Genomic DNA, 24,676 nt, shown 5'->3' with positions numbered 1-24,676 from the left:
AATTTCAATGAGTTCTGCTTTAAAATGAAGAAAATATAAGGCTAAATGTTATCTTTCAAAAGAAAATGGAGAAGTTCCGTAAAATCTATATTGAACAAGCATCAGTTGAACAAATGAAAAGTGAAGAAAATTGAAACAGAAAAACCAAAATGAGCGCTTTCCATGTATAACTAAATTTATATATCGCATAGATCAACAAACATTTCCTTATATTCAGTTCCATCAACGAAATCTAGGGGGTTGGAAAAAAATAAGAGTTGGTTTGAATATTATTAATTTAAGTATGACGAATATTTAATACCGAAACTTAGATACATAATTGAAAAAATAGTTATCTAAGAAAATCGACAAGTAAAAATTGGTCAGTACGAGTCTTAAGAACATTAACAATCTGTATCTATCTATATTCTAAGGTATGAGTATTAGCAGTTGAATTATGAAATAAACGTCCCCATACTGGGCCTGTTTTATTTTGACTTTAGCGAAAATCGGTAGATGGTGGCGTCATCTGCTTTGTGAATTATTTTCGAGAAACTACCACTCTCCTACTCATGTCTTTATTTAACTCAGCTTCAAGTCTTGAAACTTGAAAGTTTTGACATTTTTATTATCTATATACATTGGTAATGGAAGCTTTATAATAATGATTATGATAATATTTACCACAGAGGTACATTTTCTGCCTCTATGATTAATAAATCTGTCGTTAGATAATAATATAACCTCATTATTTCGGCTGTCACATATGGTAAATAGAAGGTCACGTTTAATAGTGACAGCAATTTCAAAATAAAAACTTTTTGTTCAAATACTCTGAACTGTGAAATTTGTCAGTTCTGAATAAATTTATTCATTTGATCTATGGAGTCCATAAATTATCTGATCTGACCCACATCGGATTTGGAGTTAAAAAACAACGTTTATTTGGGAGGTAATGTTGGGTTACTTCTGATATCATAACTATAAATAACTTCATTGATTGATATGGGAACACACCTGATATAGTTGGTATACGGAAGTGTTTATGAATACTTTTTCAGATAAGAGGGAAATTTAAACAAAATGGTCTTTGAAAGTGTTTTAGTTCAAGTTTTGAACAGTGTTCTTGGGGACTATGTTGAAAACTTGGATACAAACCAATTGAATGTGGGAATATGGGGAGGTAAGATAACGCATGTTCGGGATAATTTCATTGAAATAAATAATGAATTTTTAGGGGATGTTTTACTGAAAAATTTGCAGTTGAAACAATCTGCCTTGAATAATTTGGATTTGCCTATACAAACCATTTATGGAAAAATAGGTGAGAAAAATAACAAATAAAAACATTTTTCCTTATTATTAAAATAATAACTAACATTTCCTAAACTAAAGCTTAATGCTCAATTCTTCATACAATGCTGTCATATTCAACATTTTGTTAACAAAATTTTATATTATCAGCCTGAAATATCTACCTGTTTTCTCTTTCAGTTATCATCATAGCATCCTTTATGATAATTTTAAATTGAGTTACAATTAATGTTTGAGAAATGTGTATTTCATGTTCAATCTTGACCATAAATACATCTTACAATAATGAAAAAAATCATTAAGAAATTATCAGTAAATGAAACAACAACATTATATAAATTTTTATATTATGAGAAAACAATTATTCTTAATTTTCTTTTTGGAGTACATAAATGCTAAAGAGAAAAAATTATTAGGCATCAAAAATGTTTGAATTTGTGAATAATTCGTCATATTGAATGCATTAGCTCTTTCAATCTTGAATGTAACAATTTTTATGCTCTTCCTTTTTTTATAATTCAATGAAATTGGGTATCATCATCAATAATGTCTCATGTTCTGTATTTGTGGAAACAAATTTTATTCAATTATTTCTTGGTATTATTTTTATATAGGATATTAACCAAGTATATGAATTTCAATATCATATATTGAATTGAAAAGAGCAATCAGATCATTCACCTCAATCAGAAATGATTTTGGATTGAAATTAATTAGGTTAACAACTAAATGAGATCAGATTATAGCGATGACCTAATGAGTAGCCTTCATATGTGTTCATTCATTCATAACACTTTAATTTACATGTAGTAATATGTCTCTTCATCAAAGATATAAATCTACAGTTGTTTATGGGATTAGCCATCAATGAAATATAGTTTTTTTTTCTAATAAATAAAAGTAAATATTTACAAAAATTATTCATGGTTTCATTTTTATGAAGTAGACTTCATCTTATACCCTTGGGTTGGGGTTTTATTACTTCTTTTGAATTATAAAACTGTGATTTCATGAAATTTTTTGCATTGATTCAAGGAAAATAATGCCATTTGGCGCTTCACAGAGATCTTTTATTTATGTGAGAAATTTATTTGAAAGATTTGACAAAAGATAATATTCTCATGTGAATAAATATAAAATACCAAGAGAACTGAGTTTTTGGGTCATATAAACATGATTTTGACTGCCTCGGTAGTAAAGTGGACTGAGGAGTACTGTGGTGTCGAAGGTACCAGGTTCGAATCCTGGTTAGGTCATGAATGTTGTGCATGTCTGGTGGTGGTTAATGAATTTAATAAGAGTCTTATAGTTGATGAAATGTTCGCTGTGTAGATGATCTAAATAGCCAAGCACATATAGAGGAAAAAAAATGAACATGAATTATATTAAAACATGAAATAATATCAATCAGTACTCTAGCGCTACCACAATTTCTTTAACATTTTCATTCTCATAGCTCAAATTTCAGGGAGTGCGAGATATTTTATGATCTCAGCAGTGCATACTTCATAACTAAATAAGCTATTTCAAAAACTAAACCATTTCTGAAAAGCTTTCCAGCAAAACCTTTTCATCTCACATATACTGAATTTTTTGTCTTCTTCAATTATTTGTATATAAAATAGGTAGTTGAAAAAAGTTATCCATATAGTTACAGATAGATAAACAGTTATAAGAGCCTTAGTCTTATTTTCCTCTTTGAGCCAATGATCTAAAAAGGTGAAAAATTTCATTCCAAATACTTTCAGGAAAGCTTGTTCTCAAAATACCTTGGAAAAATTTATATGGAGCTGCTTTTGTCATCAATGTAGAAGATATTTATCTGCTTGCTGCACCAAATAAACAAACCAAATATGATCCTGATAAAGAGAAGGCTAAAGCCCTTGAAGCAAAGAAAGTGCTCATCAAAAATGTTGAATTGGCAAAAAAGATGGAACAAGAGAAAGAGAAAGGTTATTTTCAAATAATACTACATAAATTCATCTAAATATATCTCATCTCATTAATTCTTCCACAGTTCAAAAGGCAGACTATACTTTTGTTGAAAAGCTCATCACACAGATAATAAAAAATCTCCAATTGAATATAAAAAATATTCATATCCGATATGAAGATAAAATAACTAATCCAGAATCGCCATTTGCTCTTGGTGTTACACTAGGAGAACTCAATGTTTTGAGTACTGATGAAACTTGGGAACCAAAAATAACACAAGAGAACATCACAAAAATATTCAAAGTAAGTATGCATTATGTTTGAAAAAAAAAACAATTAATGAATTATTTCCATATTTTAGATTGTTTCACTGGATTCTTTGGCCGTCTATTGGAATTGTGGAACTGAAACCTACTCTGATAAATTGGTTATTAATATGGTTGACTGCCTTACGAAGGGAATTGCAACTAACAGTACAGAGTCAACTCCTACAGGATACAAATACAGTAAGTTGAATTTTTAGTACCTACTTATTAAATAGAATGTGAAATAAATGTACTTTAATTTCAAGTCCTGGGACCAATAAACGCCTCGGCAAGGTTAAAATTGAATCAAAAACCTGAACAGGATGAACCAGCTTATTCCATACCAAAAGTTCATCTTAATCTAGATCTGAAGAAACTTTATATAGGTCTTAGTAAAAAGCAATATAAAGATATAATTGCTTTAACAAATGCTATGGATCGTATGATTAAAGCTGAACCATTTAGAAAATATAGACCAGATCTACCTAGTTATCGGGGACACTATAAAGAGTGGTGGCAGTTTGCATACAAGTGTGTACTGGAAAGTGAGGTTAAGAGAAGAAAGAACAATTGGGATTGGAATCATATTTGCGCACATAGAGATTTGTGCAAGGCCTACCAACAGAAATACCATGACACAGTAATTGGTAATGCGAAGGTAAGTTCAAATAATCATAAAAAAAACTGAAAGGTGGAAAATAAATGTGAATTTGCTAAAAACAGATGCTTTTTTAGCCAGATGCATCTGATCCGGAAATGGATGACATGGAAGACAAATTAGATATATTTAACATTGTCGTAATTCGACAAAGAGTTGACATTGAAGCTGAAAGATTGAGGCGATTGGAGGCTTCTAAACCAAAGAAAGGGTGGCTAAGTTGGATGTGGGGAAGTAGTCAGGAACAAAGTGAAAATCAAGGAGAACACCGTATGTAATACTAGGGGAGGTAGAACTCCTTAAAATGAGTTGGGTTTGTTCAATACAAAATTTTTTCAACTGCATCCATATTCAAGATTCATCTTTGTTTTGTCAATAACTTAAGCATCAGAAAATTTTATAATTTTTGGTTTTTAGTCAACAGGTTAATGTTTTTTAATGAAGATATCCAACTTATTTTGCCACATTCTACCTATCCTGGCTACTTAGACCCTTTTTTTCAAACACCCTGAATATGTGTATTTCAATAATTTCGATAGAATTGACATTGTTAATTATTTTAGAAACTGATGAAGATTTGAGTTCAGAAGAAAAACAGAAGCTCTATAAAGCCATTGGATATCAAGCTGGCTCACCACCACCTATATTTCCTGAAAGCTATGTTGACATGTCAGCAACATTTTTACTCAGAACATTGGAGTTCGAAATCAAAGATGAACACATGGAAACAAAAACTGCCTTATTTACAGAATTGAAAGGGGTCAAGTGCAGATATGACAGCAGGGCTGCAGCACAAGCAATTAAGTGAGTAAGACCAGTAACATGTACTAGTCAATATATGTATTTGTTATTTCATCATCTTCTAATTTTCTATAAATTCCTTTTTCACTAATTTTCTTATTTTGTATTTTGCCATCGAACTTTTTTTTATATCCTAAGTCTGTTATTCATTCAATTTCCACCCACTCAATGATTTTGATTCGTGTTTTAGGGCTCAATTTAATTCATGATAGAATCCATAAAACTGGATGTGTTGATTGATTTCATCATCTATACTGCATTTAAGAAGTTTCATAAGTTAATCAGAATAAATCTTTGTTTTGGAACAGACATCGTCTGTTCCTTATCATTTGTCCATAACACCATAAAATTCGAATTTGAATTTTTTGTATTTAAATTCAAATAAGTTCATAGTATATCCTCATTCATTTCAAATAGTTTTCAAGTACTCCTTTTTTTAATCTTCTTTCAGGGTACACGTTAAAATTGATGAATTCACAAGTTATGGATTGGAACAAGACAATTTCATACCGAATATCATTACATCTGAAACAGGAGGAGGAGATAGTGCTCTTTTAGAAGCCACATTCGAGACAAACCCATTGGATAAAAAATGTGATCAAAGATTGAATCTGACTGCACAACCAATAACAATAATTTATGATGCCGTTACAATTAATAAAATAATGGAAATCTTCCATGTTGATAATGATGATGACTTAGAACAGTGAGTAGTTCAATATTTTTTTCAATTTTGAGTGAATTTTTATACACTTGCAATGAGAAATAGAGACCTCAATTCTTCTGAGAATAGTTTCAAAAACTTTATTTTGGTCGAACTCTACATTTCAGACTGCAAGCTGCAGCTGCTGAAAGAGTTGTTAACTTCAAAGAAAAGTCAGCTGTGGGACTTCAATACGCTATTGAACAGCACACCTTATTAGATTTGAAGATAGATCTTCAAGCTCCAATAGTTCTTATACCTTATGGGGGCAAATATACTTCTTGTGAAAATGTAATCGTAGTGAATCTTGGTAATTTGAAAATGTACTCTATGGAAAGAGAACCTTCATCTATAAACATACGTAAGATGTTGGCTCAGGGTAAAGAACAGTCTGAGATACTGAAAGAGATGATTGATCAGAGCTATGATCAGTTTCGTTTGGAGTTCACCAAACTCCAAATTCTACTATCTCAGGTCAGTTATAGCCTCTAGATTCAAACCATCACTACATAACATTCCATTACTAATGCACTAATCAATTATTTCAAATTTTTTTAATTTTTATTTCATTCAGTAGATAAATTATTACACATTATTATCTAATGTTTCAGGGAGATGAAGATTGGAAGTCATGTCTGAAGGAATCTAAGAAAACTGACATGCATGTGTTAGTTCCTGTCAGTTTGAATATGATGTTCCATAAGTGCCTCTTTACGGATGATCCTAGACTTCCTCTGACCAAAATAAAAGGAGAACTGCCATCTATCAACGTAACTATGTCTGATGCAAAGATACTCCTTCTTTACTCTCTCCTGAATAGTATACCATTGCCATCACCTTCAGATTCAGTTAGTGAAGTGGAAATACCAGTGAGTAAACTTCATCTCAGAAATGTGTTAAACTAATCTAAATCTAGAAATAAGGTAGTTGATATTCCATCCATCCATAATAGATATATGTGTGTTGTCTAGGATAGTCGAGTAACATACTGAACAAGACCAGGAAAGATTTTTTAAAAATGCGTGTTTCAATTATGCATTTGTAATATAAATAGAATCATTGTCAGTATCCAGTCAGCTGAACAAAACAATTTTCGGTGCTGTTCACTGCTGTTGTCCTACTTCTTTGTACGATGGTTTTATATAAGTAACACTAATACATATAAGTAGAACAGATGGAATTCATAATTAATTTTCTGTTCGTTTTCTCTTTTTCAGCTTACAATGCATCGCTCCAGTAGTCGTGGAAGTAATGTGAGATCTCTAGTTATTCCAGAAAAACCCCCACCACGCAAGAAATTGAGTATTCACAATGAGTCTAGTATTGACGAGATCACAAATCAATTGATTAGTCTGGATGTCAATTTTGTTATGAAAGGTATCAAGTTGCTTGAAATATTTGTTAATTCAATTATAAAATTAATATTTTGTTTTGTACTTGTATTAATCGATTTTCACTTTCTTTGCTTTATTTGAATCTGAGAGTAATGAACATAGATATAGGAAGCATACGTCATTTTCACTAAGCGAATATTATCTATAACATGTGCTAAGTAATTTGACAGGTGGGACAGAAATAAAACACAAGGGAACAACCTGGGATACGAAATTTGACTCAATTCACATAGAGTACACTTCTGACGTTCCACATGAATAACAGTTTTGTAATATTTCGGCAAATATTGAAGTAAATAATTAAAAATATCTAATATCACTATAAAGGAACAAAACAACTGATGACACATCACGGGGAAGAATGCAACCGAGATTCATTGAAGTGAATATGAATATCATATTTATAATAATAATATAATAATTATCATATTTTGATTAGTATTATTGTGCTCTTCTATCATTAAATAATATAATTTTGTAATACATAATATAATATTGTGCATATGAAAATATAATACAGTCTGACGTCTAGATACACTTTAAATGGTGTGTTTCCACTACCTATGTTTATAACTTTGAGATTCGAATATAATATTGAAAAATTTGACAAACTTTATTTTAAAAGCCGTGTTTTTGAAGTTTCAACTTTCATTTTGAGAATCTGATTGAAATTATATTATTTCCTGTTATAATCAAAAACCCATTTTATTCCAGAATTAAAACTAACCTTGTGTCATCAAGAAGATTCCTCGTCTCCTATGATAAATGTGGCCACAATTCTGGCTCATAATTTAAAATGCGATCTAATTCAGAAGAAGTGCAGTATGGAAGCGGGTGTCAGCTTAGCTTCAATCGAATTCAAGCAATTCCGACCTGACGATGTTATAGATATCATTTCAGTTCCTAACATAGGAACAGAGGACCTCATCAGTCTGAGATATCTGCAGGTTTGTAATTTTAACCAATCATATTTTTACACACTATTCCAAGAAATTAACACAACTTGATTTAATGGACTAGTTTTCATTTTTTTGTTAAGGATTAATTCTAAAAATTTAAGTAAAATGAAACAAAAATGTGGAATAATCATTCAAATATCTCTAGAAATGAAAAAGTTATGGGACTTTGAAGTTGCGCTTGGAAGAATAATTTCATAGTACGTGTAAGTGGCGTGACGTCACACACTAGACGACTGGTATTCGCAGAGTGCTTACGAATTCATTGGTGTACAATCACTTGTGCCGTTCGTGTCGTGTTTTGTTCGTTACACGATGGCTGAAATAACTTACTATATACATACATATAAATTACTTTTTTCTCTTTTTAATTTTTACTCCTCACATAAATATGCTTTGCCATTGATAGACTTCAACAACCAGTACTCAACTACAAACTGTTTATGAAACGTTTTTTAAATAAATCATCGTTATAAGTTGAACCATGATGAAGCAAACTCAAAAGTAGATACTTACTTAAAAAGTTTAACTCCTTTTATTTCAGCACTGACATAAGATGGATTTGAAGAAAAAAACTCCATCACTGCGAATATATCTATTTTAGGCAAATTGTCACTTTGTCCTTTCACGAAGCCTTCTTCCATTAGGGTGACATAAAAACAAAACTCGAGTTAAAACTACACTGTACAACTACAAACGGCGCGAGAGCCTTGGCGCGGCTAAGTATTTAAACGTAATTTATGGTGTAGCGATCACAGGCCAGTGCCGTGACGTCACAGACGGGTCGGAGACCAAAGATGTTCCGCGCTAAAATACGTAAATTTAAATAATCTATTTCTCAGTCATTTATTGATGGATTTTCAAAATTTTTTCACTGATTTATCAGTTTTGCTCTATATTTTAATTCTATCGTGTCAAATATAGTATTATCAACATCACTAAACTAGTCCATTATGGGATAAGAGCAAACAAGAAAAGAAGATACAAATGCTTCTAAATTCAAAGGTACTCTTGCTTGGATGTCTTCAACTGATAATTGAATATTCATAGCAAAATTAGTTTTGTTCTGTATTTTACACTTGCTAATTGAAATTTGTTCTTTTTTTCCAAATCGAAAATTGCTAATAAAATTAAAATCATGAAATATAATCTGTGAAAAGTTTCACAAGCTTTCTACCCATGGACAATTTGAGAAGCTCATTTAACGTCCTGTCTTCAACTGTGGACCATCTTATTGAAATTTTTGGACAACTTGGACTGAATCGCCATTGGAAGACTAATTTTGAGCATAAACTGTCATTGTAAAGAGGTCATTGAAATAGCGGTGGAAGTATGCTACTCAATAATACTTAAATACGTTGGAATTTTTTTTTGCCGTTTGTGTCTTTTCATCTTGTAAACAAAAATGTAGCGGTATAACAGATGAAAGTAATTGTTTTCAACTATTCTTTATATGGATCAATTTGAAACTTAAAATATTTAAAATTATCCAAGTGCTGCTTTTATTTCTTTGAGCAGGATAGATGAAAAATATCTTGTTTTCAGGTAGACGAGAAAGCACCCGATTTCCATACACTTTACAACTCCTGTAAGATGAAATTAACGGCTGAAGTTTCGGTAATTAACATCAATCTTCATCAAGAAGGACTGTTGTCCATGATTCAGTTCCAAACTCAACTGCAAACTGATTTAGAGGAATCAGCATCGCAAGATGGTCAACAAACACGTTTCTCAGGGGCTCAGTTAAGGAGGACCATTTCAATGATGAGCAACTTATCTCATATATCGAGTTTATCTAAGGCAATGGCTGACATCAGTGAAGCACTGGCTCCAAAACCTGGTAAATTCAAAACCATCCCTCTCAAGCAAAACGTTTTTCTACTTGTTTTCTTTTAGGTCCAGCACGAGCTGGTACGAAACAGGAAGTAATTAACACTAAACTCCGATTAAAATTCAAGGAACTCCAAGTTTTAATCTCCACTGAAAAGTTCAGAATTTCTGAAGTTGCTATAAAGGGCATTACAGCTGAAATTATTATGAAAGACTCCAATACAACTGTATTAACTAACTTACAAGACCTCAGGGTATTGGATTTGAATCCAGGTACTATTCACAAAGAGGTAAGAAACATATTTAATATAAAAAAAAAAAATCAAATATTCAGATACAGAAAAGATGTTGTTTGAAAATGTTCTTCTTTAAATATTCTTTTAAATATTGCCTTATTTATTGACAACTTCATAGATTAGACTTTTAAAAATTCATTTGACAAAAAAATTATTTATGAAATGTGCGTAACAAGTTATTAAAACTCTACTTATGCTGATGTCAATTTGAAGCAAATGCGTGTCTTATTTGTATTTTTGTTTCCTTGCATTAGTTTTTTACTGCGAATTTCAACAATTTGAATTAATTAGTATAGTATTCTAGTATTTAGTGAGTTCGTGAACTACCCCAAAGTGTTCTTCACAAAAGAAAACAGTTGAATTATCCGCTATTTCATTAGGATATCTTTGAGGGAGTTTCAACCATCTTGTCCCTATTTTGGGGCACTATCTTCATAGTAGTAGTTTACACCCTTTCGCCATTGTACATTGTTACATTTTAATTGTTAACCGTTTGAGTTATAATGTAATGCTTTGGTATATGTCACTTGATTGATGTGATGAATACATCCAAGTGACGTCACGTAATTTTATTTAACTTACACAACCTCTTAATTTTTAAGAGATCTCACATATTTTAAGGACGATTAGCATATAGAAAACAGACATTTCTTTATTATTCTTTTTTTTTTCCATAGATTTTAACTGTAGTTGGGAAGGAAACCTTAAACGCTAAAATTGTGATGAATAACATTGAAAGTGCTGCCCCTGATAGTCCAGATATCATAGTCGATGCAAGCATGGGAGGCTTGAAAATTTTTTTCCTGAACTGGTTTGTCACGAATATATTAGTGAGTAACTAAAATCAGTGTTCTGGTACTTTTCACAGCATTCATTTTTGTAGAATTTCTTGAATAATTTCCAAGCTGCCAAAGAAGCTATTATCGAAGCTTCAGCGAATGCAGCAGAAGCGGCTAAGCAGAGTGCTCAAGAAGCTTATGAAAAAGCTACCAAGATTTCCTTGAACATCAACATTAAAGCACCTGATATCATTGTACCAATAAACTCTAAAGGCTTAGATGGAATAGCTTTAGATCTTGGACACATTACAATCACAAATAGATTCAACACATTAGATACAGGCGATAAAAAAGGACATGGTCCTGTAATTGTAGATAGGTAAGTGCATATATTTTCCTTTTCCTGGTTTTCGAAAATTAAATAAGCCTGAATTATTTGGTATGGTTTGAAAGGAGCATTGGTGTTTGATCTTTCTAAAAACTTGATATTTATTAAAAAAAAATTAATTTTGGGGGTATTTAGAAAATATGTTTGAATGTGTAAAGTTTCTCTACTCAAACTTGTATTTTAGATTACGAGTCACTCTATCTGATTTGAAGCTATCAAAAGTAAAATTGAACGATAAACATCAGATTATCGAAGAGGCAATCATTTTAGAACCTCTATCATCAAAACTGATAATTAAGAGGAATTTATCAGCTTCTTGGTACAAGGTCATCCCAGATATTGACATGTCAGGAAATATTGATGAAATCAAGGTATGCTTCATTGCTATTAATCTTTGAAAATGTGTACTTGAACTACCTGACATTCCACCTCAAACTCAAATCTATTTTCAGGTTAGATTCAGCCACCTTGATATGGCTACTGTAACAAGTACTCTCAATGGTAATCTAGCTGAAGGAACACAAGAGCATGCTATGACCTTGAAAAGAAGTACATCAGCTTCCAGTTTCCGTAACAGGGGTGTTATTATCACTTTAGAGAATGAAACTGTTGACTCCTCAGTTAAAGAGGAAGAAGGCGAAAAGGATGCTGTCCACACAACTTTAAGATTTACTCTCACTATGGACAAACTGGAAATAAGTTTATTCACTGCACCAACCGTGAGTTTTGATTTTGAAAAGTATATAAAAATTTAGAAATTATTCTTATTATATGTATTCGCTATACTCATTGCTCATGATTATCAGCATTTAATAATAATAATAAATAAAATATTGAGTTCATAAGAATCCTTCGGAATGAAATCTCAAATTTTGTTTTGTAAGCATTAAAAAGATTGTTTTGATAGTCTGAAACGACATTTTCCGTGGATCGCAAACGTCATGCCATTGCTTAAATAAATTAAGTATACTTAAAATCATCTTGATTTGCATTTCTGACCTACATTCGTTCAGTAATTATAATATCCACTCTGTTCGATGATTTTCATTGCTACTCTGCACTCTGTTGTGAAATCGTGTAGCACTGAACAATTTATAATAATTCTCGCCATCCTCTAAACTACACCCACTTCAAAGGAAGTATTACTAGTGTAGCGCAGAATAAAACTATGATATGTACAAATTATAAAAATTGTAGCATCAAATATAAAATAAATAATAAACAAATATTTCTGACTCCAAATACAGTAACGTAACAGAACAAATAGGTTGATCGAAAAGCTGAAAATCATTTTCGTGAATTTGGACAAAAATTAAATACGATATTATCCTAAGATCTTAATAAGTCGATTAGCATTACTTTCAAATTATTATTTGACGATTTTAATGTAGGTTATTATTTTTTTTATTAATAAACTTTGAGGTGATCATGAACTGTATAATCCAGTGCAATATAGTGCAGTTAGAATTTAAATGCAGTGTACCGTATACTACAATTGAATTGAATCTGCATATGACGTAATTCAATTCTTCTCTGTATTTATACTGTGTGTCTATTGTTCTTTATCAGGAGTCAAAACTCAATTTGAGAGTGGAGCCTACTTATCCCCTTGGAAGGTTTTCTCTGGAAGGATTATCCTGCAAAGGACGTCAGTTATCTGATGGTACTTTCAGTACATCAATTCTCCTATTAAATTGTACTTTGGACGATATGAGACCCGGAAGAGACCAGTTGATCAGACGCCTAATTGAAAGAAGAAGTGATATGAAAGATGAAGCAGTTGCAGAGAGCGATACTAAAGTTCGAAGCATGCTCGACATCACTTATCAACAGAAACAAAACGAAATGTTCGGTAAGTACCCACTAAAATTAATTATTACTTGTTATTGTCATATTGGAAATAACTTGATGGATGTTGATGTTGATTATCTGCGGTGTGAAAGAATTTCGATTCCTTGAAAATTGTCTTAATGATTTTAATAAGCGTACAATATTGTTTGTCGTAACTAGCCTTGAAAAAGAAACGAACTGTTTTGAAACGTCGGCGTTATTACAAATTGAACAATAGAATAAAATTGTGTCCAATATTCCCAATATTTTCTTATTTACTAAAATTAATTTTCGTTTGATGGTTAACGTTAATAATTGTTTCACAGCTGACCTGAGAGTTTACAGTTTTACTTTCATCCTATCTGTTGAATATATGATGAAACTTATGGATTTCTTCAACACTACTTTGGAAGCAGACAAAACAGTTGGAGGTGCACCACAAGTAACTGCCAAACAAACACCTTCCAGTAAATCGGTGCAAAATAAAACAGCCGCTACTTCTACTCAGAGCACAACTAAAATGACGGTTAATTTGAAAATAGAAAAACCTGATATCATCCTTGTGGAGCATATGGACAACATCGATACCAGCGCTATAATTTGGCATGTAAGACGTCAACTTTGTTTAAATAGAAAGCCTAAAAAATTGGTTGAAGCTCTGGTTTGAAGTCGGGAGCTTTTACGCTCTAGTTCAAATTCGACTTAATGAAATAACATTCATTATTTTATTTGTTACAATTTTTATAGGAATAAACGATAATTCCATTATACAGGGTGTTCCACGATTGAAGTGACGCTCTATTAAGATTAAGCGCTGAAATTCCCAAAATTGTTTTCGACACATCATCATTGGGCTCCATTAGAGCTATATTCTCATTGTGTAAATGACCAAATATTAATCATCTATTTCAAATGATATTGACTCTTTCATTGACAGTTACAATGAATGTCACCGTGTGTTCTTGCTATGCACTCAACACGTCATGAAAATTACTTCCTTCTTGCATCTTGAAATGTATTCGACCCTCTCTGCAAATAATTAAAAAAAATCAAAATATCTCAGTTACAAGAGTATTTTGTTTTCGTTGTAAGGTGTTTATATTTGCAAGTTGCTTCTTCAGGCCACAATTTACAAATGAATTTGATTGATTGCGGATGGCACTAGTTTGAATTCTGTTACAAAATTTATTAGATCATTGAAACTTGATAACTCATTCCTATTTGAAAGCTACAGACCTGAATGTTTAGATATAGTTTTTCATTTATGGATGAACTTTATATACACACAAAATTACAGTAAGATCTGAGGGATAGATTCTGAAATATCGAAAAATTTCACTTTATCTCCCACCGATGAGAAGTAGCTGATTCCCAAACTTCACTTTGATAGCGTGGCATTTTTTTAGTTCTTGACTATTATCGCATCAACTTTTCAAGTTTCTTTCAGGCCTTCATGTATATTTACCACCTTCGAAGTCAATTATCGACAAATGTTATTTATTCAATTCAAATTTCCAGAATGAAATTCAATTGAAATATCGCAGCCAAGGTATTCATCAAGTTATTAACGGAACAATTACCGACTTTGAATTGATAACTTGCAACTACAATCCGGTGAAGAGAAATGAAACAATGAGTAATATTTTGTTCCCAATAAATATCTGTATAGCTGGTTCGACTCCTCAAGATAAAGGATTACATGTAGAGGTCAGTTGATTTTCTTCGGGTGAAATTATGTTAAGCTTGTTTAACAATTGGGATTTTGTAGCTTTTATTCACCGATATAAGATTCTGTCTCTCTCCGTCAACCATCGGCCTACTTAGTAACATTTCCTCAAAATTCACTGCAACAAGTGATACGTCAAAAGAAGAAGAGGAAGATCCATTCCAATTTTCCGATCTTTGGCAACCTAAACCATATTCCGACGATGACTACTGGTATTTAAGAACAGGTAAGAAATATAATATTAATCTTAGTAATAAGTGGACCACTTACTTGAAAATTCTCCAGATGCTGGCATTGATGTAGTCGAAGAAATTAATTCCAAACAAGCAGATGTTTCATTGGAAGTGAATAACTTCCTTGATGAATTATGCATTATCAATATGCCTGTTATAATTTTGACATTGGAAGCTGGCGAAGGACAGAAAACATTGCCCATGTTACTTTTCGAAAGTAAGTTCCATGGTAATGTACGAAATTGGAGCTCCCAGGTATATTAATGTTTTACCTTCCTGTTAGTCCTTCTCCTTGAACTTTTTTTGTAGATGAATATTGATGCTTCCCTCAATATGATGATGGGTTATTACAACAGCTATCTCGCTCTTTGGGAACCTCTTATTGAACCAGTGCAAACAAAAAAAGCTGGGAAAACCGTTTTGGTGCCTTGGGAATTGACGTTAGAGGTAACAATGAATAATTTTAATCTCCTCATCACGCATGATGCAAATTCCAGATGGCTATAAACAACCCGGAAGATCAGTCATTGATGAGTCCTGTTGATTCCGATATGACAAGTATTTCGCTGCAACCGGTAACTAGCATAGATGTGATATCCAAATCAACTCTAGAGCTTACCATGACAAAAACGTGTCTGCATGTGCTGACAAATTTGGGTGGATCTTTCTCTTCTGCGATGGAAAAGAGAGATTTTGTTCCTGTCAAAAGACAGTCTTCCCATAAATTTATAAATGAAATTGGTAGTCCTGTGACACTTATGCTCCAACAAGGTCCTTTTAAAATTACCGGAACAGACTTTGGTATGGAGCCCAATGAAGTTATACTTGAAACAGGTGCTGAAGTGTACCTCGAATTGAAACAATCTCAAAAAGAGTATATTAAACTCAGTGATGTGCTGATTACCCAAAGTTATTCAGTAAAATCAAGATATCTGTCTGTTAGGGTAAGTTATGCAAATAGAAATGCAGTTGTGAAAATCTATAGTTATTTCTTTTAGGTTAACGAAATGAATTGCACGCTAGAACTACCTGTTGCCAGGGCAGATACAAGGTATTTTACACTCAAATACAGAAGCTCAAATAATCAATCATATGGTGTGATTTCTGAATCTCAAATGCTTGATGGCATCATGACAATAACCCTCAGGAGTGTCCTTCAGGTATTATTTTTTGACTTGAACTCAATTAAAATTTGATCTACCCTGCTTCAAGAAATTGACGCACCACTTGAATAATTTTTTATTACCATGCTCTATAATGATCCACTATTAAAGCATTATAATTTTCCTCTAATTCTGTGGCAAATCCGTTTATTCTGTCTTGTAGAACAAAATCGTGCGGGAATTTCTCAGTTTCACACAGATTTCATGATTATATTTTATTATTATATGTTGGTACTCGGAACTCTCCTGTGACGGATGTATCTGTTATCTGTCAAATTTGTGATGTAGAAAACAGTTCTACCAACCAACATTTTTCAATGCAGAGATCACTAAATGATATTTATGGCTATATTCCATTTATTTCAATTAAAATTCAGTGAATTAGAGAAAATAATTTATAATAATCATACAAAATCTCATTCATTCATTAACTCGCGACTTCGTGGCTCGTTTTTGAATTTTGAACTTGTGTTAGAATATCAATTCCATCTGCACTTGTATTGTAAATGACTATTCTGAATGTTTCCAGGTTCACAACCATTTCCATGTTCCTATAGAAATCTACATTCTCACAGCGAAGGGTAACGAAATAAAGAGGATAGCGATAGTACAACCTAGTAAAGTAGTCAATATACCTCTATCCGGCGTTTACACTCCTTCAGAAGAACTTTTCTTCGCAGTGGAAGGTTATTCTGTTACTTCAGTGCCTTTTGTATGGAAGGAGTTACAGTCTAATCTAACTTCAACTAAGTTATTACAATGTCGTCCTAAAGATGTATCTCAAGGTAATTATGAATTATATTTATTTAATGTTTATTGCTATAAGCTTTTAATTTACAGGTACTGAACCTTTCACAATCAGGGTTGTGGGTAAAATGCATCAAGTGTTCCATGAAAATACCCTACGTCATACAATGGCCAGCACTTGTTATAATGTCCACTTGAGACCTTCAGTTTCGTTGAAGAATTATTTACCAGTTCCAATTGTCTGCTGTGTTGAAAATGTTGTGAATGAAATTCCTGTTAATCCAGGCGATACTTTGCAACTACCAAATTGTAGCCCTGGTCAATCGGTGGTAGTAATCAGGGTAAGTGGAGATTTTTCAGTTTCACGAACAGTAAATCTGCAAAATGTTAATTTCAATAATTCTCAGTTGGATGATTATCTGGACAAAGAATGGAGTTGCAGGCAACAAATACCAGAAGAGATGGAGGAATTCAGCGTCTGGACATTCGTTAGTTACGATAGTTCTGCGAAAGTATACTTGAATCTAGGAATTCATAGGAAAACGAGACATGAAACTCTAGAATTGGAATTGTACTGTCCGTTCTGGATGTTGAACAAGTCAGGATTGCTGCTTTCGTACAAGGTACAATTATTTTTGAAATTTTGAGCCCTTAAATTAATTAAGACAGTAAGAAAAATTTCAACAAAAACGTTATTTTGAGATATTCAAGATAATCGACATTATTCACTTTTTGAGTTAATCTACTGATAGATAGCTGTCAAGTTTGCTATAAAACTGTTTGTTTCAGAGCTCTGATGACATAACAAGTATCATACATCACCCTCCTGACTATCAAAAACCTGTATTGTTTTCATTCAATGCCAAGAATTTCTTCACAAAAAAGAAAGCTTCCGTTCGTGTTCGAGATGGTGTTTGGTCAGATAAGTTTTCTCTGGATGTTGCCGGATCATCTGGTGTGATAGTTTGCAAAACTGACGACCAAATATATCAGGTAAGTTATTTGATTCATGTTTATTGGATAGATAGATAGATAGAATTTATTGGTCTCATAATATCAAATGACATAAGACAAGTCAGAATAGAAACAAATTAAAAATTTGAATTAAAAACTGAAACCAGAATTTACCTTAAAATACAAGAACTAAGCAATCATTTTAATGAACAAATACAGTAACGCAATAAATAAACATATAGAAAACACTAAAAATTACTAGGAACACATGTCAACAAGATAGTTCTTTATTTCTTTTTTAAATTTATGCACAACATCTTTGACAATACAAAGTTCGAACAGAAGTGTTTTCAACCAAAAATTATAAAACATACTGATTAGAAAGTGAAGACTAAAATAAAATTACAACTGATCATTTAATATTTTTATATAATATATTCCTGACACTATTTCAAGTAAAAAACTTCTCATGAACGTAGGTCCAACTTTTTTTGGAACACCCTAAAATAATATCTAACATTTATATTCGAACTAAGATTACACTAGAAAATAGCAATGTTCTATACAAGATGTTAGGTATTTCTGTCGATATTTAATGATATTTCCTTCATTTATATCTTATATTGAAATTCAATTTCTCTTGAGATAGAAATGAAATGACCATAATTCTAAATTTCAATATTAATAAAAGAAATAAAACACTTGACTATATGTTCCACAAATTTTAATAAAAATAAAAAATGTAATGATGTTGACATGCACGTTTCGGGTTTCATCCCATTATCAAAACTAAATATAAAATATACACACAAGTACATATAAATTCTACGTAACAGATGTTAAAACCGGAGACAGGCGAAAATCTAATTGATCGTTCACAATTGGGAGATTTTGTTTTTGAGCTGAAGATATTTCCAAAAACTCCAAGAGATCCAAACGTTTACCTTTATCACCTCTGTGTAAAATTTTTGTTTTATTGAAATCTATAAAATGATTGGAAGTGATGCAGTGATTAGAAAAACCCGTTGTTGACTTATTTTGAAGAATCAGAATGCCATCAAAAAGACGATCAAAAACTGCCCTATCATGTTATCTCAGCTGACTGGATCTTTGACTGTCATGAATCCGACTATACCTTCTCTTTATGCCCTTCCTAAAATACACAAAGAAAATTGCCCAATGAGACCCATTGTTTCTTATACCAACGCTCCTGCTTCAAAACTATGTAAACATCTTAATTCAATATTACCTGATATGATCCAACATGACTCAATATATTCAATCAAAAATAATATTCAGTTAACCAATGAATTAAAAACACTCAAAATCCCCACAAATGCAAGGTTGGTCTCATTTGACGTAGTAAATCTATTTCCATCTATACCAGAGGTCGAGTACTTAGTGAACCAACAACTTGATGAAAACCCTTCAATCACTGTTTATATGAAAGAAGAGACCATGAGACTTCTTAAAATATGTCTAATAATAAGTGTTTAAATTTCTTGGATATTCAGGTAAAGATAATAAATGAACATCTTGAATTTAATATATACAGAAAACCCACTTTCTCTGATATTCTGATTCATAACAGCAGTTCACACCCTTATAAGATCAAGATGTCAGCATTCCACACCCTAGTACATAGACTGATCTCAATTCCATTGTCAGCAATTAACTTCGATAAAGAAATTCAAATTCTAAAGGTGTTAGCCAAGAACAACGGCTACCATCCTGATATAATAAACAAATTAATTTTTAAAAAACAACAGAAGAGATTGTTAACTTTAGTATATCCACCTCAGTTAGAAAATCAAATGAAAAAATTTGTATACATCAATTATATCCCATCTCTTAGTGATAAACTTTGTAAAAGAATCAGAAAAAACGATATTGATGTTATATGTACGAATAAGAAAAATTTAAGAACAATGTTTTTTAGTGGTAAGAATCGGCTGAACATTTCACAGTTGAGTGGTGTATATAAACTGTTTTGTGATGAATGTCCTGCATTTTATATAGGTCAGACCGGTCGATCTCTTGGAATTAGAATTGAAGAACATAAAAGATCGATTCTTCAAAATAAGTCAACAACGGGTTTTTCTAATCACTGCATCACTTCCAATCATTTTATAGATTTCAATAAAACAAAAATTTTACATAGAGGTGATAAAGGTAAACGTTTGGATCTCTTGGAGTTTTTGGAAATATCTTCAGCTCAAAAACAAAATCTCCCAATTGTGAACGATCAATTAGATTTTCGCCTGTCTCCGGTTTTAACATCTGTTACGTAGAATTTATATGTACTTGTGTGTATATTTTATATTTAGTTTTGATAATGGGATGAAACCCGAAACGTGCATGTCAACATCATTACATTATTTATTTTTATTAAAATTTGTGGAACGTATAGTCAAGTGTTTTATTTCTTTTATTAATATTGAAATTATGTTTCACCAAGTGATAAGCGAGGAATCAATTTCGATCTAAATTTCAAGGTTGGAGTTACAAATCAGTTAACGAACAATGGCCTAACTAAACAAGTTACCTTCACTCCGTACTATGTAATTATAAATAATACTTCATTCGCTATGGAATTCCAAGAGAGTATAAGACCAGCTGATCATATGCTCAAAGTGGAACCTGAGTCGTGTGCATCTCTATGGCCTATTAGCGAGTATGACGATAAGCTTTTAAGACTCCGCATATTCGGAACAGAAGAGATATCACAGCCATTTTTGTACACAGAAAGCCATACCACATTACTAAGAATGGATAATAAGGTAAACAACTGAGTCTGTATTCTTTTGAAGTTTCTTATTATATATATTGTAGTATGGTGGTGTGAACGTAGATATACAAATTACTGAGGGTGGCATTTATATTAGTTTGGCATCTTATGGTATTGGAATGGCACCTGCTTTGATCGTGAACCATACTAGAGATGATATGAATTTCTGGGAGAAGCAATCTGCTAAAATAAGGTGACAATCACAATTTCAAATTCAAGTTTGTAAATTAACATTGTTGTATATTTTCAGCAAATTGAAGAAAAGGCAGTCGATGCTATACACTTGGGAAAATCCATCTGGTCCTCGAATTCTTGTCTGGGAAGGTGGTAACAAGTCTGAACTAGAAAACGACTTGAGGAAAGACGAAATTGGGGAATATACAGTAGGCACAAAATCGACTAGTTATAAAATTTATTGGGTATCCTTTTTGGATGGTATGCAAAGAGTACTTCTCTTCACGGAAGACTCTTATATAGCTGAAAACGTACAATCCGCTAAACAATTCGAGACCATCGACCAAGAACTGACAGTGTCACTTCACGGTCTTGGATTGTCGTTAATCGACAACACAAAGAAGACAGACGTCATGTACATGGGCATCACAAGTTCGGGGGTTATTTGGGAAACTTGCAAAAATACTTCGAAACGATTCAAACACATGAATCCTAAAGAAAGTGCTATGATTGAAAGCGCTTATCAAGATTACCTTATGAACCCTGACTTGAGGAGGGGTATAGTCAATGTAGGTGGAAAAATGGAAGTCGATTTTGCACTTGGTCAGATGTACAAGCCAAACAAGAGGAAACTGAAAAGGAGCTTCCAAACAGCAGTGTGGTTCCAACAGAAGACCAGCAGCAGTCAATTGCAGCTTCATGCCAAACTGAATAATTTGCAAATCGATAACCAGTTGCCGAATAGTCTGTTTCCTGTTGTTTTGGCCACAGTAAATCCTCCGAAAAGTTTAGCCCTGAATACAGGTGAGTGGAAAATAAGTCATTATTGCCTTGTCCAGCCTTCTGTACTGATTGTTAACACTTAATTGATATGCAACAGGCATTCTGTTGAATTTTATTAACGCCTATAGCAGCTCCCAACTTTGAAGCGTATTTCTTTCAGATGAGTTTATTAGTAATCATAATACATTGTATTATATAAGCTTATTAGTTCACAGTCCTTCAATACATATCAATTGCGTAGTGAGAACTCTTTATCCTCATCTGAGGTCAATTGGCCAGCTTCTCTTGAGTCTCCTGTTACATTGCTCCAGGAGTGGTTGGTTTGGGTTAATTGCTGAAGATTTTGTTGGAATAATTATTGTTGAATGGTAGATGCAGAGCTAAATTACCAAAAATAATCAATTCGAGTCATGCTTTTGATAGATCTATTAATTGAATAGATTATTTCTTATTATTATTACTTCTTCTCAAAACTTATTTATGTATATATTGTGTTTTTTAGGGATCAGACCTTTTGCAGAAATGAGTGTTGTCCAGTTATTCATCAAGAACAGTCAGGTTAAACAGTTCAAATATTTCAAAGTTCTAGTCCAAGAATTCCACGTAAAAGTAGAAATGGGTTTCGTTAACGCAATGTTAGGAATCGTAGCGGCAAAAGAATACACGGAACAAGAAGAGGTATGGCACAAAAATCAGAAGAAATATAACAAATTTCAACATATTGCCTTTTTTTAGAAAGATTATTTCGATAGAGATATGGCAGTAGCTGATGAACAGCTATATACTCATGTATCCACTCAAGCTCAACAAGAACAGAAAAGTTTTTATGATGTTCTCCATTTCTCACCTCTCAAAATACACGTCAGTTTTTCAATGGGTGCTGGTGCTGGAGAATCAACAGAAACTTCTAATTTCCTCAATGTCATTTTGAGCAGTGTCGGTGTCACTGTAACTGATATGCAAGATGTCATTTTCAAGTGAGTACAATAGTATTTTCCATTCGTTTTAATTTAATTTTTACATTACTTATTTATTGCTTCATTTACATATTCTCACCTAATGTCTATTTAGGAAATCCATAACAAACATATATTATGAAAAAATCGACAAAATTTCTAAATTCCTTTACTCCAGCTTATTGTAACCTTGGAAGTACGACAATTGTGAACATATTAGATTCTCAGCAGACAATATGAAAAGATGTATCAATGGATTATTCACTATTCTCGTTCATTGTGTTGTCTAGTTTTGTATTTATATCTTGAAGAGAAAAATAAATAAATCGGTAATAAGTGACAGAAAATACGACTGAAAATCGAAATCAAAGAAAACTAATGCTAAAGTGAGAATATCGAATGTGCTACTATGCCACATGGTTCAGATTGTGGTTTGATCAACACTGCTTCTAACTAAGGAATTGCTGGAACTATGTTGTTACTTATTTTTTATTTTCAAGGCTGGCTTTCTTTGAGAGAGAATATACATTCTTAACACAAAAGCAGCTTGTAAACGAAGCTTCGAAGCATTATATAGGCCAATTACTCAAGCAACTCTACGTTCTGGTTCTTGGCTTAGATGTCCTAGGCAACCCATATGGTCTAGTTTTAGGAATAACCAAGGGTGTTGAAGATTTGTTCTATGAACCATTCCAGGTGATATATTTTGTCAAAATGTCAGTTCACATGCTAGATCTAACTCTTTTTCTTATTTAGGGAGCTATTCAAGGACCTGGAGAATTCGCCGAGGGTGTAGCTCTAGGAGTGAGAAGTTTGTTCGGACATACGGTAGGTGGCGCTGCTGGTGCAGTTTCTAGGATCACCGGAGCAATGGGCAAAGGTGTGGCGGCTTTAACGTTCGATGATGAGTACCAGAGAAAGAGAAGAGATCAGATCAGTAAAAAGCCAACAAGCATTCAAGAAGGATTTGCAAGAGGCGGAAAGGGTCTTGTGATGGTAGGAAGACTATTTTGACTTGTTATGAATAAGGGTATAATTAAAATCGTTTGTGTTTTCTTTTCCAGGGCGTTTTTGACGGTGTAACAGGCGTAGTCACAAAACCAATTTCTGGTGCGAAAGAAGAAGGCTTTGGTGGCTTCTTCAAGGGACTTGGTAAAGGTGCTGTAGGTTTAATAGCCAGGCCAACTTCAGGCGTCATCGATTTCGCAAGTGGTTCTTTAGATGCAGTTAAAAGGTGAATAATATACATCTTGGGTGCCACTCTACTTACCTTGGGTATTATTTTAGAGCAACTGATATCGCTGAGGAGGCAATACATCTCAGGCCTCCGAGGTTCATTCAAGCAGATGGTCTAATTAAGCCTTTCAACAAGCAAGAAGCTGAAGGTTACAAACTTCTCATAGAATTGGATAAGGGAAAATATGCCAAGACAGACATATATGCTTTTCATCATTATGTAGATAAGAAGGAAGTACTGTTACTGACTGACCAAAGATTGGCTTACATCGTACATAATGAAATATTCGGAGGATGGCAGGTAAAGCTATTGAACTTTGACTTACATATATATTTTATTGATGAATTCTACAAAATATATGTGTCTATTATAACTTATGAATTATCTAGGTGGACTGGTCGTTTACCTGGTCAGAGCTGACACATCCAGCTAAAGTTGTAGGGAAAGGAGTGTTCATTCCAATAACAGAAAAGAAGAAAGTACTTGGTATGTTCGGATCCAATGAAAATGGCAAAGTGATACTTATTGAGAACCCTCATCTTAAAGAAGTTGTCTGCCAGAAAATCGAATCGTTGAGAGGAAACATTTAAATTATACAAGAAAAAATAATTCATGATTTTGTGAATTAGGAACTTACGCTATGGAAGTATCAATGTTATTTTTATATAATTCGCCGTTTCCTGTATTTTTATTTTTATTGAATTGTTTACGCCTTTTTAATATTATATGAATATATGAACGTATGAA

The 24,676-nt window shown here is 32.6% G+C and overlaps 1 protein-coding gene across 2 annotated transcripts; it reads left to right on the top strand.

Annotated features, from left to right (window-relative positions):
* Positions 1-734: 734 nt before the first annotated feature.
* LOC123688977 (vacuolar protein sorting-associated protein 13) lies at positions 735-24,676 on the top strand. 2 transcript variants are annotated; one of them, XM_045627755.1, is made up of 42 exons: positions 735-931; positions 1,041-1,162; positions 1,217-1,303; positions 3,042-3,245; positions 3,311-3,531; positions 3,590-3,734; positions 3,800-4,191; positions 4,269-4,461; positions 4,755-4,995; positions 5,444-5,698; positions 5,824-6,169; positions 6,307-6,564; positions 6,913-7,072; positions 7,804-8,036; positions 9,591-9,885; positions 9,942-10,165; positions 10,849-11,001; positions 11,055-11,329; positions 11,523-11,709; positions 11,791-12,057; positions 12,908-13,190; positions 13,495-13,775; positions 14,687-14,875; positions 14,937-15,120; positions 15,180-15,382; positions 15,437-15,574; positions 15,625-16,071; positions 16,126-16,287; positions 16,820-17,075; positions 17,131-17,378; positions 17,445-17,660; positions 17,827-18,030; positions 20,487-20,771; positions 20,824-20,972; positions 21,030-21,757; positions 22,239-22,414; positions 22,472-22,713; positions 23,193-23,388; positions 23,449-23,688; positions 23,757-23,926; positions 23,980-24,229; positions 24,319-24,676. In XM_045627755.1, the coding sequence occupies exons 2-42, from the start codon at positions 1,063-1,065 to the stop codon at positions 24,517-24,519; spliced, it is 9,684 nt and encodes a 3,227-aa protein (XP_045483711.1). In that variant the 5' UTR covers positions 735-931; positions 1,041-1,062; the 3' UTR covers positions 24,520-24,676. The 2 variants fall into 2 exon arrangements, with proteins under 2 accessions (XP_045483711.1, XP_045483710.1); XM_045627754.1 differs by having other exon boundaries at positions 735-1,162.

This window comes from Harmonia axyridis, chromosome 1 (assembly GCF_914767665.1).
Source record: "Harmonia axyridis chromosome 1, icHarAxyr1.1, whole genome shotgun sequence".
NCBI classification, from domain to species: Eukaryota; Metazoa; Arthropoda; class Insecta; order Coleoptera; family Coccinellidae; genus Harmonia; species Harmonia axyridis.
The sequence above is the reverse complement of the archived record's forward strand: the minus strand, read 5'-3'. Positions and strand labels throughout refer to the sequence as shown.